We start from the raw sequence: 14,632 nt of genomic DNA on the forward strand, positions 1-14,632 counted from the left end.
TGAGAGCAACAGGAATCCAACTGCTCGTTGTCTGAATGCCCTACAACTCAAAACTGTACTGAATGGTCTGCGTAGTTTCACTCCCAGGATGAATTATATTCCTGCACTTCCCCTCCCCAGAGGCAGGTGCAGAAATTGCTCAGCAGCAAGAAGTGCCCACAACCTCACAAACCCAAGCAGAGATGCACAACCCACATGGAGGCTTGCTGAAAGACAGGACTGCTCAGAGCTGGCCAGATGTGGGCACTGCAAGAAAGCTCTCCTCCTTCTAAAAGAGTTAGAAAATAAGCAGAGGAAATTATTCATTTATGTGAAATAAGGACTTCCCATTCCTAAGAGGTTTAAAGAAGGGCTGACGCCACCTGCTGTATGACCAGCAGGTCTTGGTGATGTCAGCTCTTGCTGACCAGCAAGACACCTTCAGGCTGAGTCATCCACCCGAACACACCACACACCTTCTGCCCTGAAAGCACAGCCTTCATGCACTTAGCAATGATATTCCTTGAAAAACTCCACCAGCCGACATCTTACTGAGTTTAAAGCTTGTTGCCACTGAAGTCAGGGTGCAGCTGACTTCCTGACCAATGGCTTTATCAGGTTATAGCTGGAGATCAAAGCCACACAGTCACTCAATTCAGAAACAGTGCAACTCTGAAAGCAAAGAAAACCAGCAATTCTGCAAGCAAAAAGCAAAGCAGGCACCACCTGCATCCCCTCCACAGGGAACCCTGCTCCATGACCTTTTTGCTCATTGGTGGCATGATAAGAAAGTGGATAGAATTGGAGTTTTACTATTTTTGACTTCTTCCTCTTCAACTCCCCCCCTTCCTCCTTGTCTAGGCTCCATTAGAAATAAGTCATAATAATTACCTTCAAAAAGCAGCCACCAAAAGCAGCTCTTTCCCCAAATTTGATCAGAACTGACAGTCCTCATCCCTTCCGTCAGCTTTATTCAGACTCATTTTTTTCTTCTCCAGCTTCATGAAAGTCTCTTAAAAGTTCCTTTGCCTCCAGATTTAAAAAAGATGTGCCCATGAGGCAAATGCTACTCTAAGGGAACTCTATACAGGCTTGCTCTCCTATTTAATCTTCATGGGAGTAAAACGTCTCTATCCCTCCTTAAAGAAGAAGCAGGAAGCATTAAGACTAGTGCTTGTTAAGCACAGCTGAGTTTTGTAACAGTAGTTTTAAAACAGTGACCATACAGTCCATCTTGACCTATTAGCCGCCCAGAATATTGTTCTACTGGACACACACAGAAAACTAATCTCTACACACATACTGCTTATGGTTGAAGGGATGAAAATAAAGCTCTGTTGCGTCCCTGCCCACCATACCAAACTCAGGAAGCACACAGCAGTGCCTGCAGTTCATCTGCCAAAGTGCCACGTGAGATGTGAAAGTCAGCAAGCAAAAGAGACACTTTGCACAGTGCAATGCTACTGTACTCTGAGCTCCCAAGTCTAGCCTGATTGGAGTGAACACGATATCAAGTCTCAGCTGTGATAAACAGGTAGTAAATCTGGTACTCATTTGTTATATTACAGTCACTGACTATATTTTAATTCGTGCCAAGTGCTGGAAAAACAGAGGCAATAAACCTAAGGGATTAAATTACTTTTAATAGCTTTGGCATCATGATAACCCTGTCTGGAACTATGGAAAATGCAAATTAGAGGAGAGAGACCAGCAGGTCATCAAAAGTTTTCCCCCTTCATACAGAGGGTCCTGCCCTGAAGTCTTCTGCAGAGAGCTCAAGAGAAAGCTGAGCTACCTTGCTGATGGTCACAGTTGCTATGGCCTAGCAACTGTATTATCCCTATGATCCTATTAGGCCAGGCCACAACAGGTACTGCAGCACTCATCTCTCTGAACAGGCACTTTCCAAGCACCAAGTCTGATGTCCTTACACTCAAGGCCTCAAAAAATGTAAGGCTTAAAGCAGAACTACTGGCATTGAAATTATCCACTATAGCAATTCAACAACTGCACAAAGCAGTTGAATGATTGCAAGTTGCAATGATTCTCATTGCAAGTTGCATCTCGGATATTATTTTTTATCTTCTATCTTGAAGGTAAATGCAAACAGCACTCTAAAAGCAGAGGAATGGTATTAAGACTGAACACCACTCAGGAAGAATTCTACCTGCCATTTTTGAAATTAAATAGGTACTAAGTGCATCACTGCCAACAGTTTACAGAAGCCTCAGCAGCAGCTCCCCACTGTGTTCCAGTAACACACAGCAGATGGAATAACTTTTTCATAGAGAAGCCTGCCACCATTCAGCAGCCTCAGCTGTGTGTCCAACATTAAGCTCCCCCTGCTCAGTACCCTGAGACATTTGAGATCCCTCCCCCTAACCAGATGGGTTGTCCATTGCAAAAGGCAAGAGCCTACCACTAAAAACTGCAGGTTCCTTGCACATACAGCAACAGCTGTGTTCAGCTGAGAGGGAAACCAGCTTCCCCAGCCCAGATCTGATTGCATTTTACTTGGGAATGAAGCAGAACAGATGCGCTGCTACAGGGACTGCCCCTCTCTAGGAAGGATGCAGCTTGCAGTTTGGGGCAGCAATTGAGCACAAATGGGTCCCAAGGAGAACCAAGGTGCATGTCCCCTGCTCAAGTAGCACAGCTCCCTCAGCAGGGCCAGCTGAGCCCACAACTCCAAACCACCTCCAAAGCACACTGCCACCACCATGCTCCCACAGCTGCTGCCAGTTAACCAGTAACTCACCTTTCCTGCTTTAAAAATTAATGAATTGGCTAGGAGCAAGGTTTGAGCAAATTTATAACTTCCAAGGTTAATCCTGCTTTTGGAGATTAAACATTTCTATAAAAATCTTTGTATTTCAAATTTTCATCTCAATACCTCAGATACAGACCTATAAAGGATTCTGTCCTTGGGCAGTTCACACAGAGCAGCCCTGCTCATTGTGTTCACTTCATCCACAGCTGCTGAGGAAAAGGCTCCTGGACATGCAGCCTGAAGAACAGAAAGGATGCCAAGTAGCTTTCCCCCAGAACCACATCTATAATTAAAGGTTCCTGGCACTTGGTATCACCAAGGCTGGAAAGGACCTCCATGATCACCCAGTCCATACTCCTATCTTACATACCACCTCAGCTCTGGCACTTCACTCTGCAAACACAGTAGCATCGACCTTGTCACCACACAAGCTTTTTGTATATAATTCTAGCACATCCAAAACAAATTTGAAAACAGAATAGTTTTGGTGCTGTGCTTCATTTGACAACCAAGCGTGGAAACTCACATGAATCATGCTGCTTTAACCTCAAAATCCATATGCACAACAGTGCTTTCAGCCATGCAGAGTTCTGTCATTGCATTGTCCTCTACTTACAAGTACTTACAATGCTTCAAGACAGACTACGAGCACCTACTCAATACCCAAAAGAAGTTTGATGACATACCCCCCCTCTTCATAAGCACAGGTGGTTGACACTCCTATTTTTAGTTATCACAAGCATGGTCTGGAAAGCACCCTAAGGACCAATCTCAATGGCTCAAGTGCACCTTCAATTAGGAGTTTAAATGCTCAAGGGCACAGCCAAAAACACCAGCTGCAGAAGGAACCAAAGCTGGAGTCTGTCAAAGGTTCCTTGATGGTTACAGGAAACCCTGGTTTAAAAAAAGATTGGTAACATCACATGGTCACAGCTGTCTGACACACAGCAATACCCACATGCTTTCCTCATCACAGGGAGACCAAGACAGGACATGGCAAAGCAAATTCCAGGAACCGTTCAATACAACTGAAAACAGTGGCAGAATTCCTCAGATTACGAAAAAAAAAGGGCTGAAAGATGGTTTTCTCCAGCTGAATTACCACATGTCCATTCCCATCTGCTCCTGACCATCAGCTGTAGGGAAATCAGGCTGCTGTGAATAACATGAGAATCCAGGGAGCCCCTGCAACAGGCTGCCCTTAGCAGTAGTCTGGTTGGACAGAAGGAAATGTCAAGGCCTCATTAAATCAAGGCACCAAGAAACACTGAAGTGTGTCTTGATGAAAGCCTCTCAATGCCCAAAAGGTATGTTTTGCTGTATCCAGATGAATAATATCCTCTCTGCAAATAGTTCTGTAAATTCAAGACATCTTCCCCAAGTTCATTTGGCAGAATCAGCCTCAAAGGTTTCAGTGGAATTCAGAACGAGCTTCTCATTTCCTAACAGCTACAGACACAACACAACCACATCGTGAGTGGGGCCAGATAGCTCAAAAGAGACACTTCAGAGATGGGGGGGGGAATATACTGAACCAACTTATACAGACCCATATTTGATGAAGCAAGATACCTTCCACAACAATGAAATTAAAATAAGACAACTAGACTGATGATGTATTAGAGACATAGCACTTTCAGAAAGAAAATTTTATATATATGTGTGTGTGTGTGTGTGTGTGTATATTTGCCCTAAAGGAGGAAGAGACAATTAACTCTAGCAGGACTCCCAAGTACCTCAAGGATATCTCTGATTTAAGTCCCATCAATGAAATTCAGTAGGTTGTCCATGGCAATGTAACAATCCCAAGAGAATCCTCAGCTTTCTGGTTCCTTACAATAAACTACTGGGCATAGGAAGCCAGTATGAATAATCCAAAACAAGTCCTACTGGAATACAGAAAGAAAAGAAAGCAGGCCAAATGTTACTCAAAAAGCTCTTATTCCATCTCAACTCACCGCGTTACACTGATCTGAAAGGGCAGCTACAGATATAGCTAGGAGGAATTGGAATACACAGTATCAAAACACTGCTTGAGCCATTTCCTCCTCATTTGGTTGTTTAGGATGTCCCCGAGCTTATAATCAGAACTGTTCCTGGGAACAGGGGAAGAGCAGCAGTGCCCAGGCAAGCCTAGGAACAGGACCTAAAGGCAGTGCCAAGAGCAGTCAGAGGAGCCACATTAAAATGGATCGAATACTTGAGAGGCATGAACAGAAACACCACCAATCCTCTGTCCTGCACAAACCTGTGAGGAGGTACCAAGGGGCAGCCCCACATTCCCCAGCACCCTACAGGCACTCAGCCCTCCAGTCACTGCAGTGAGATGAACAAATTCAGGTGCCATTCCTTTCAGCCATTCTAGCATATGGGAACATGTGTTTGTTACTAAGCGCTGCTGAAGTCTGTGACCTTCCTAGTAACACATTAAAAGTACAGGACCAAACTATGCAACCTACTAATGATTTTAAGGAAATAGATCTGTGTTTTTGTTTCCCTCTTGCCTGAAAGACTCATGGTTTTGAAGTGAGATGACGACAAGCTTCTAGTTCAAAGCAAGGACAGCAATACCTGACATCCTCTGACGCTCCTTACCTACAGCTATATTCCTCAGCTCTTCCACCACTCCTTATGTACGAGTCTGCTCCTACACATGGATCTTTGCAGCTACCATGAAGATCCAGAAGCAGTGCTCCTCATCCAGCAAAACCAGCTGCTCCACTACAGCAAACCTCTCCTCCTCTATCACATAAAATAGCTAAGCAGTCACCAAACAGAAGTTAATGGGCAAGTGCATCTTCTTACCATGCACTGGAATGAAGAAAAGCATCAAAAAGCCTCTGGAAGCCTGTATTCAGGGAAAGGGACAGCCTACTGAAAGTGCTTCGTGCAATGTGAGTGGCCCCATGAACACTTCAGGGAAGCATCACTTACCTTCATTGCCACAACACAACCCTCTCTCCTTTTCAATATGGATCAAACTGTGCACGAATACGCAGGTTAGAACAAGAACCAACTGCTGCAAGAATAGCCCCTATGACCAAAAATGAATAAATAAATACAGCTATAGCTTTACTTACACTAACTTGCACTTCTAGGTCACTGGAACACTGCTTTGCAAGTAACCTCCAGCATAGTGAAGTAACAGCATCTGTGATAAGCTGTGCTCTGAAGCAAATAAATAAGGCTGCTTGGCCCAGACAGAAAGCTGGGGTGCTGTTCAAGACAGCGATACCAGCCAGGCAGGGCATGTGGGCTTCACTATTCATAGGACCCAGGGCATTAGTTACCAGGGCTATAGGTCAGTGACTGCTTAGAGAGAATGAGCACTGTATCATCAAAACCTGCAGTCCCACCCTACCCTTATTCTTAGTGCCTCGTGCACACAACCTCACCCCTTTTGTCAGCATGTGTGGTAATGACGGACAGGACGGGGAACATACTCACATAGAACTACCCAGAGGTAAAAACACAAAACAAAAGCAGTCCACTGAAGACCAAAAATCATCCACCATCAAACCAGTACTGAGGGGAGAGGGTAAAAGGAGGAGAGGACACTACTGTTAGAAGTTCTCCAGATGTTGGGCTTTCACAAAGCATAAAGGAAGAAAGGCCGAGTTCTGATTGTTGCAGCCCTCTCCCCACATCTGCACTCACACAGCCACCCTCCTGCCAGCCACTGCAGATGAAATGGGCCCATCACGTCCTGAACCGCTCGTGCATTCGAGTTCTCACAGTCCATCCCTCTGCAGATAAATCCTGTCAAAACCATTTAAGAAAGAGAAGTGACAGCGAACAAGCAGGACATTCACATCTGCCTTGTTCCTACATAGCATTAAGAGCTATGAGATGATATGACCTTCACACAAGTTGCCCTGGGTGGCAGGAAGATGCTCAATAATCCAAATCGCGTCGGGGGGAATTGCTTTACACTCTTTTTTATTGTAATTTTTACTTCATAGGTCACCACAATGTTTGTAGATCTGTAGCAAACAGTAGTCACCACCAAAATTACTTGCCTCTTTAAACCACCGCCTTCTCCCTTGAAAAGCATTGCTCATAATAAACACTGGTGGTAATTCTACTTACAAATGCTAGAAGCAGCTTGCACAGAGAGCAGTATAGAAAGAAAAGGGGGTGGAAATTTTGCCTTTATTTTCCCCCAGAGTAAATAGTGGCGCCTTCTGAAAGCCAATGCAGTTTTCTGACCTCTCTGCTACTTCTCCCCTGTTTAAAATCTAAAAGTAAACAATGCATGAAAGTACCATTAATCATTGCAGAACATTAAAAAGCCACAGGGAAAACTTCCCAAAACCAATTGGACGTGAAGACAAATCACTGAGGACAACAGACCAACAGGAGCAAGGTCTGTGAGACCCCAGGGCAGTCAGAGCCACAGTGCTCACCCAGCAGCAGAGCTCTGGGGGCTCCTGGCTGCAGCACATGGCAGGAATATCAGCTTAAGTTAAAATACACGAGGTCCCAACTGAGCGCAAAGATCTTTTCCATCACAAAGGCTGTAAAGCAGCAAAACGGCAAACGCTGCTTCTGACATTAGAAGCTGCCAATACCTGGGTGAATTGCTGAACAAGCTGGTGTCATACTGGAGCAGGAGGCTGGACAGGGACACCCTGAGGTCACTTCCAGTGCCAGGGGTTCTGTGCACTCCAGGCAGAACATTGCAGTCATACATTACTAGTCTGCTACCAACATTACATGTACTTCTTCCTCCATGTGCTCTCGAGATTTAACTCAAGTTAACTAACTGACTCTGCCTGTTTTGTTGGGGTTCAAGTAGCACTGGTTTCTGCCTGTCAGGCATTGACAGACATCAGTTCTACATCATCCTAATCAGGAACAGTTACCAGAACAAGCAAAGATTGCAGCACTAAATTACCTCTGCTCCTGCCCTTCTTCATTTAAAAGTGAAGAAACTTTGCAAAAGGTGCGTCATGGACTGGCAGACAGCAAAGGAGCCACCGTGAAGAGACATGGCCGATGCAAAAGTTAATGGAGCTACTGAGTCTTTGAAAAGAGAGTCACAATTTAAATTATTAAAGCAGGCAAACCTTTAATGAAGTTGGTTACGGCCTCATCATAACACATCAGGAAGCTACCGACTGGTTTGTCAGCACCAGAATTTCTAAGCAACGTTCAAGCCCTGTAATTCAGGCACTTTTTAATGTTACATTTACATTGTGCTAAAAGCCACAATTCACCAGGGTAATACCACATTCACTATAAACTGGAATTCGTATCTTTGTGAAATGCAATCCAGACAGTCTTATCTCAGTCAAGCTAGCACACTTTTGAATCCAAGTTAACTGTGTTTTGAACATATAAAAACCATACAATGTCTATAGAACTGGCAACAAAGACCATTTCTTTACAGTAAGTACAAGCAGACTAGGTGATCTTAAGCACAATTCTGTCTTATGAAAAGGAAGAAACTAAGTGCTCAGTTTCAGTAGCATTACATCAGAAATCCTACCTGCAGTGATAATTTGCTTACCAGTGCCTTTGTAGGTAGCAGGATACACGAAATGTTTGCTGTAAGATTGTCCTACATGCTCAATTTGATTTAAGGGCTGTACTTAAAGATTCCCCAAGCAGAACAAAAGATCAAATTTCTCAGTCAGATCAGACATACCAGGCCCAGAACACATTCACCCAAATAGAGCCTCTATTCTGAGATCCCTGATGGAGCCTCCTGTAAGTTTTTACTCCTCTGGCCAGATCTAATGCAGATCTTTGTGAAGCAACTCAGACAAAGACCCCAGAGAAGTACCCAGGGAACTGAATTGAGATGAGGGAGAACACAATCACATACTCTTGAAAGGTGACCTTGAAAAGGATATTAAGAATAGGAAAGGAAAAATTCCAATGCTATCTCACAGTATAGAAAGATGACTTAAAAAAAGGATTCCCCACAACTGTATAAACACTGGTGATATTGTGTCTGACCTTCTTTGTTCTTTCTGGAACACTTCTGTAGGAGTCTCAGCTGTTTCCCAGCTCTTGTACTCCTACTGAAAGGGCATGATCTTTTAAGGACAGTATTTCCAAACATGATTTATGTATATACACATACATCCATATATACACAAAGTATACATAGAGAAGAAGCAAGAGACTGGTGGTGGAGGAGTTAATGCAGTCTGGATGAAAATCCCCTTTCTTCCCTGCTCACTCTTTCAGTGTCTCCCAATTCTTGCAGAGTCATTACTTCACAAGTTATTCAACCATTACATGGTCACCTTAGAAATTCAGCTCTCTCACATTTAAACTTCAAATACAAAGATCTCCCCAAAAACTTTTCTACCCCTGGTTAGCTTTAAGAAGGGAAAGACTAATCACCCCACATCTTTATTCAGCACAATGTTTTGTTAACCTATCTTTTTGTATAACTACACTTGGTCTATGTGTCCCTTCACTACTACATACAAATAAAGCTTGCAATGATGAGTATGAAGAAGGATGCCCTCCTTTGTAAGGCAATGCTCTAAAAGAACTAACTGTGTGAGTCTGAGGACCTATTCCCTGTCCTCCTTATGGCCTGGGCTGCTGTAAACCAACTCTCAATAGCTCTATGCAAATCAGAATTAAATCTACACACAGCATTGCTCCAGTGGATATAGAAAACCATGTGCAGATTTAAAGAAACTGCCTCCCAAACTTACCCAGAACTGAAACACACATGCACTGCACGAGCTACAAAGAACTTGGACAGTTTTGTGGGGTGCCTTTCCTCCTTATCCCCCCCCCCCCCCCTTTTCTTTTAAATGAAGGAGATCCTTGGTGACAAAGAGACAATTCACTACTTGTAATATATCTGTGCCCTGTTGCATTAAGTACTCCCACTAACATAGAGCACTCAAGGAAAAAAAAACAAATACAGGCAAAGCTATGCTGCTGGAGGAACAGCTGACAAAAAGAGGTGACTGCTACATATGGTGCCAGGCAATGAGGTTCTCCAGCTCCATGAGGAGGACACAGAGCACTGAGAAACACCCGGTGCAGGAAGGTTGACTTGGGTAGGACACACATGGATGGAGCAGACTCAGGGCAGACAGACTCAGTCACGAGGGCAGAGGCGAGAAATGAGTGTGTTATTAAGATATATATGAAAGTAAATAGCTAGTAAAAGAGAGCTAATAACGAGTGTTTCAGAGCTTTTGTTGATAAAGCGACTGGAAAGAAGGAAGAAGCTAAGCACGGGCAGGAAACCCTTATAAGGTTGCAAGAACTTACTGTTAGGGAGATCAATTGCTTCTGTTTGGTGGGATGGGAATGGGGAGGTGAGGCTGAGACAGGTCTGGATCACCAGGGAGCCAGACACCAGACAGGTTGAATACAGCAGCACATTGGTAGAGTCAGTAAGTGGAGGCAGCCCAAGCGTTTCAAAACAGTGGAAACGTGAAAGTCTCCTAGAACTCACACAAGAAAACTTGCCCAAGCCATAACTTCTCAGAGAGACTGAGCACGACCGTTTGGTGAAGAAGCACCTTTCCCTTGATGTGCTTGGAAGGATCACAACCGCATGGACAAAGGATGATTTAGTACGGCACTGACACTGCCAGGCCATGTGCTTCTTCCTGGAGTGATCAACCACCACAAGCGTTCTGCGCCCAGAAGGGAAGCTCACTCACAACCTGCTCATCCCACCCAAGGCCGGAGCCCTTGGTCCCACAGCACGGCCCGCTCCTTCAGCCCCGGCACTACGGCGAGGCCGCCCCGCTCAGCGGCGGGTTGTGCGGGCAGCAGCCGGGCAGCACGGGGCGCGGTGCGAGGCAGCGGCCCGGACAGACACAGACACACCGTGACCTGAACAGACACACCGTGACCTGAACAGACACACCGTGACCTTGCCGCGAGCCCGGGCTCCGTCCGCTCGCCCCCCCCCCAGCCCCCAACCCTCTCCGCGGCCCGGCCTCGGTGCCCGTGTGCTCTCACCGGAGGTACTGCGCGCACAGCAGGCTCATCCTCCGCCTCTCTCCTCCCGTGTGCCGCCCCGCCGCGGCTCTCACAGGCCGGCCCGGCCCGCCGCCCCCACGCCGCTGCCGCTGCCGCTGTTGCTGCCGCCTCCGGCCGCCGCCGCCATCTTCCCGTGCGGGGCCCGCCGCCGCCGCGGGGAGGGGCAGGAAGGGAGGGGCCGCGCGTCCCCGCTCCGCGTTCCGGTCTCCCCCGAGCCGCCCCGGCCGCCTCCTCCTCTATCCCGTGTGCTCAGCCCGCGGCCCGGCCGTGCCCCGCTCCGCCCCGCCGTCCTCAGCCCCGAGCCGCCCGGAGCCTCCCGCCGCGCCGGCCGCGTTTCCGGGCCCGGCCCCGCCGCTACTTCCGCCGGCGCCACCGGCAAAGCCTTCCCCCGCGCCTCCTGCACGCCGACCCGGAGCGGCGGGCAGCGATTGGTTCTCCCGCTGCTATAACAACCGGGGGGGGAACGGGGGACAGCCGGGCATCGCCACGGCAACCACGGCGCCTTCCCGGCCGGGCTTTGGGCGCTGCCCGCCCCGCACAACCACCCCGGCCCGGGGCATCTGGGCACGGCGTTCCGTCACAGCCAAATATAGGAACCTTCGCGTATACGAGCGTATATACAGCCTAATTATAGCCACTCGGTGCCGCCTTTGTGACTCGGTGTAGGCCCAAACTTGTCTCTAGGCAGGGAAAGTCCTCCTGAGCTCAGCGGCACTATGGGCCGGCACGCTGAAATAAGGCAGAAATGTGGAATGGGGTGTGTGCTGATGAGGGCAGGTAATGCATCTCGTGTTACCTGAGTGTGTAAGAAGCATGCCGTGTAGTGAGACCTTTGGCACTGCTGCCCAGAGCTATGGGTGCCCCCATCTCTGAAGTGCCATGGACAGGCCTAGCACTACCCCCTTGCTCCCACTGCCATAGCATTGGCAAGGATTTGATCCCATGGTTGATCAAAGAGCCCTAGGACTCATTAAATAGCAATGGACCTTGGCTCTCTGCTGTGAGCAACACAGCCCAGGAGTGAAGCTTCTCTGATCTCCCCAGTGAAAAGGTCACGATCCCAAATGTGAATCCTCCAGCAGCATCTCTTATTGTTGGGGCTCAGCATTTCAAAGACCTGTGATGCATTTATCCTCAGAGCGCTGCTCTAACCTGCTCTAAGAGTGAGCAGCCATCCCTGTTTAACAGGCAGTCAGAGGAACCTGAGAGATTTCCTCAAGGTAAGTTGAGAACAGAGAGTTGGTTGCAAACCGAAGCCTGATCCCACCCCGCTTCATTAACTCTAACCTCTTTAATTGTCCAGGAATACCCTGGGAGTGTTGTGGAGAACAAAGCTTCCCTTTGGGCATGTGTACTCTCCCTGTTTTCATGTATGATGTGGTCAATGGTTGACTCTCCATCTCTAGTATCAGACCTTGACTTATGGATGTCTGAGACATCATGTTTGTCTGCTGGTCTGAGTGGAAAAGGGGATCAAGAAAAGCACAAAGTACAGCACACAACAGCTGAATGGTAAAACCTCACATCATCTGTCAATTGAATGACTGTAAGAATCTAAATATTATGAATGAGGGAAATTAGCACTTGGAGAAACTGAAGAACTTGAAGGAAGAAACAAAGTGTAAAGATACCTAAGTGCTCTTAATTTTGCCTTGAATTGGTCCCTCTTAGTAATTAGTTATCATGTATTTCATGGGTTTTAATTGTTAGTGACAAAAGCCTCATCTTTTCCTAATTATAATATCACTGTTCCAAATAGAGTCTATACATAAAACTTCAGGATTTCTAAGTCTGTAAAGGTGTGTAAAGTCTGCATTATTCCCTTGCAAATATTATAGAATCAAAGAATCATACAATGGCTTAGGCTAGAGGGGACCTTAAAGAGCACTTAGAACAGGCTGCCCAAAATCCCATCAAACAGGCCTTGGATACTTCCAGAGATGGGACATCCACAGCATCTCCGGGCAACCTGTTCCTATTCTGGACAGAAAAATAAATCAATCAAAATGCTGCTTTTCTTAAATAAATCCCTTTTAATCCTTATAATTCATAAAGTATTTAGCGGATTTACTTGTAATTCTCTTAGAACATGTGCTGTGTGGATATACCCTTCCACAGCAAATAAAAGCTAAATCCAGCTTGGAAAGGAAGGAAGAAGAAGCCATTCCTGGGGAGTCACATTGAGTGTCTCCATCTCCTACCCCCATCATAGCCCAGCTCAGATTGTAACCACACAGACTGACTCTGCATGGCTGAGCTATCTTCAAAAGTCAGTTTGATGCTCTAGAAGTGCTCAGGCTAAGATGTAAGACAGTGGGAAGATACATGAAATAACATCCTCCACCCCACCTCCTACCAAGCCAACGTATTCTGTGTTGGAAGAAAGAGTCTCCTCCTGTGCACATGTGGCTGTGCCACTGGCTCTCTGACCACCACAATGTTTTGTCAGCGTCACAGCACCCACTTCCCGCACCAGCAGCGTTGCTAAGTGACAGCCGATGTACTGCATCTGTCATCCACCCTGCGCTCATCCACAGCGCTCCACACAGAAGCACATTTTTTCACCTTCTCTATTTGTACCTAACAGCAGCCCCTGATGCTCCTGTAGGTGCAGGTTGTGCCTCCTATAGAAGGATATAGGGAATAGATCTCCGCACAAGCATTTCCTATGTAAACATAGTGGCAATTGGGTTAGGATTAACAAAAAATTGCTTTTCAGTTTCACTGATGTTTCATCAGTGCTTCAGTGCAGAAGAGCTAACCAGCACTGCCTTGTTTTAAGCAAAGAGAGATCATGATTCCATTCCTCAGCCTGGTTTCTGAAGAAGAGGTGTCTGTCCCTCAGCCTCCACAGGTAACTTTTGAAGCTGTTGGATGACTTTTAACCAAAAAAAAAGAGAACAAGTTTTATGAAGGCAGATGCACAAGAACACACATGCATGAGCACCAAGAGAGGCTTGAGGAATGCCCTCTTTTTCTGCTGTCACCCTGAGGCTGATAGATGCTAATTAATGGCTGTAGTTATATAGGCAGAGCTATGCAGCACTGAACTGCAGAGCCACTATTCTGAAGCAGTGACTCTCTCCCTTTTGAGGCAAACAAGGAGGTGAAGCACAAAAAAAGCCCAGAATGAACCTCTTGATCTCACCCCATTCTCTGATCCTACCTAAAGGATATAGGGGTTCCCTGGACAACTCAGTGACTTCTTGGGTTCATTCCCAGGGCTGTTGCCCTGCATATTGCTCAGGGGTGTAACAGAGGAGGGCAATGGATTTAACAGATAGAGGAAGGGAAAGAAAAACTGGGTAGAAGCCAATAACTCCCTGCTGGGAGAAAAGGCTTTGTTTGAGAAATGGGGAGAAGCAGCAGCTGATGCCAGCTTCTGGGCAGCGGCTGAAGGCAACTGCCCACAGCTATGTCTCAAGGAACACAAATGAGAAATGAAGACAGTCAGTCTCGTACTAGTTTCCCTTGCAGGAACTGCTTTGTGGCCCATCTACAGAAATTTCACTTCCTTCAGATGGTGAAAGGGAGGTGCTTGGTGCCTGCCAGGGTGTTTTTACCCTAGAGCCCTCCAGAAGGGTGTGCAGGGGTGACTGCATGGCTGGGATCTCCAGTGCCTTTGGACAGGACCGCGGAGACGCACACCACGTGTCTGCACCCAAACACCCAGTTTGTGCAGGTTCATGCGGAGGGTGCTTACCCACTGCCCCCATTCCCTGGGCAGCTGATGCAACGTATGTCGACTTGAATCCCTGTGTTACGTGTGCGTGTGAAACACAGCTTGGACCCTCGCGTGTCCCCGTGCCCGCGGCGGGCTCTGTGTACCCCAGGCTGCCCGCGCCAGCCCCGGGCGGGGCCGGGGGGAGGTCTCTGCTCCGTCCCTGCTCCCGCAGCCCCGGCCCCGCC

At 47.0% G+C, this 14,632-nt stretch overlaps 1 protein-coding gene across 3 annotated transcripts in view; it reads right to left on the reverse strand.

Annotated features, from left to right (window-relative positions):
- Positions 1–11,059, reverse strand: part of SMG7 (SMG7 nonsense mediated mRNA decay factor) — a 40,816-nt gene extending 29,757 nt beyond the window's left edge. For 2 of the 3 annotated variants that reach the window (XM_015869583.2, XM_015869582.2), the window contains exon 1: positions 10,703–11,059. In XM_015869583.2, coding sequence (XP_015725069.1) covers positions 10,703–10,731 — 29 coding nt within the window. In that variant the 5' untranslated portion in view covers positions 10,732–11,059. The remainder of the gene's footprint in view (positions 1–10,702) is intronic. The other variant, XM_015869584.2, reaches the window with a different exon arrangement.
- Positions 11,060–14,632: the final 3,573 nt, after the last annotated feature.

Source organism: Coturnix japonica, chromosome 8 (genome assembly GCF_001577835.2).
Source record: "Coturnix japonica isolate 7356 chromosome 8, Coturnix japonica 2.1, whole genome shotgun sequence".
NCBI lineage: Eukaryota > Metazoa > Chordata > Aves > Galliformes > Phasianidae > Coturnix > Coturnix japonica.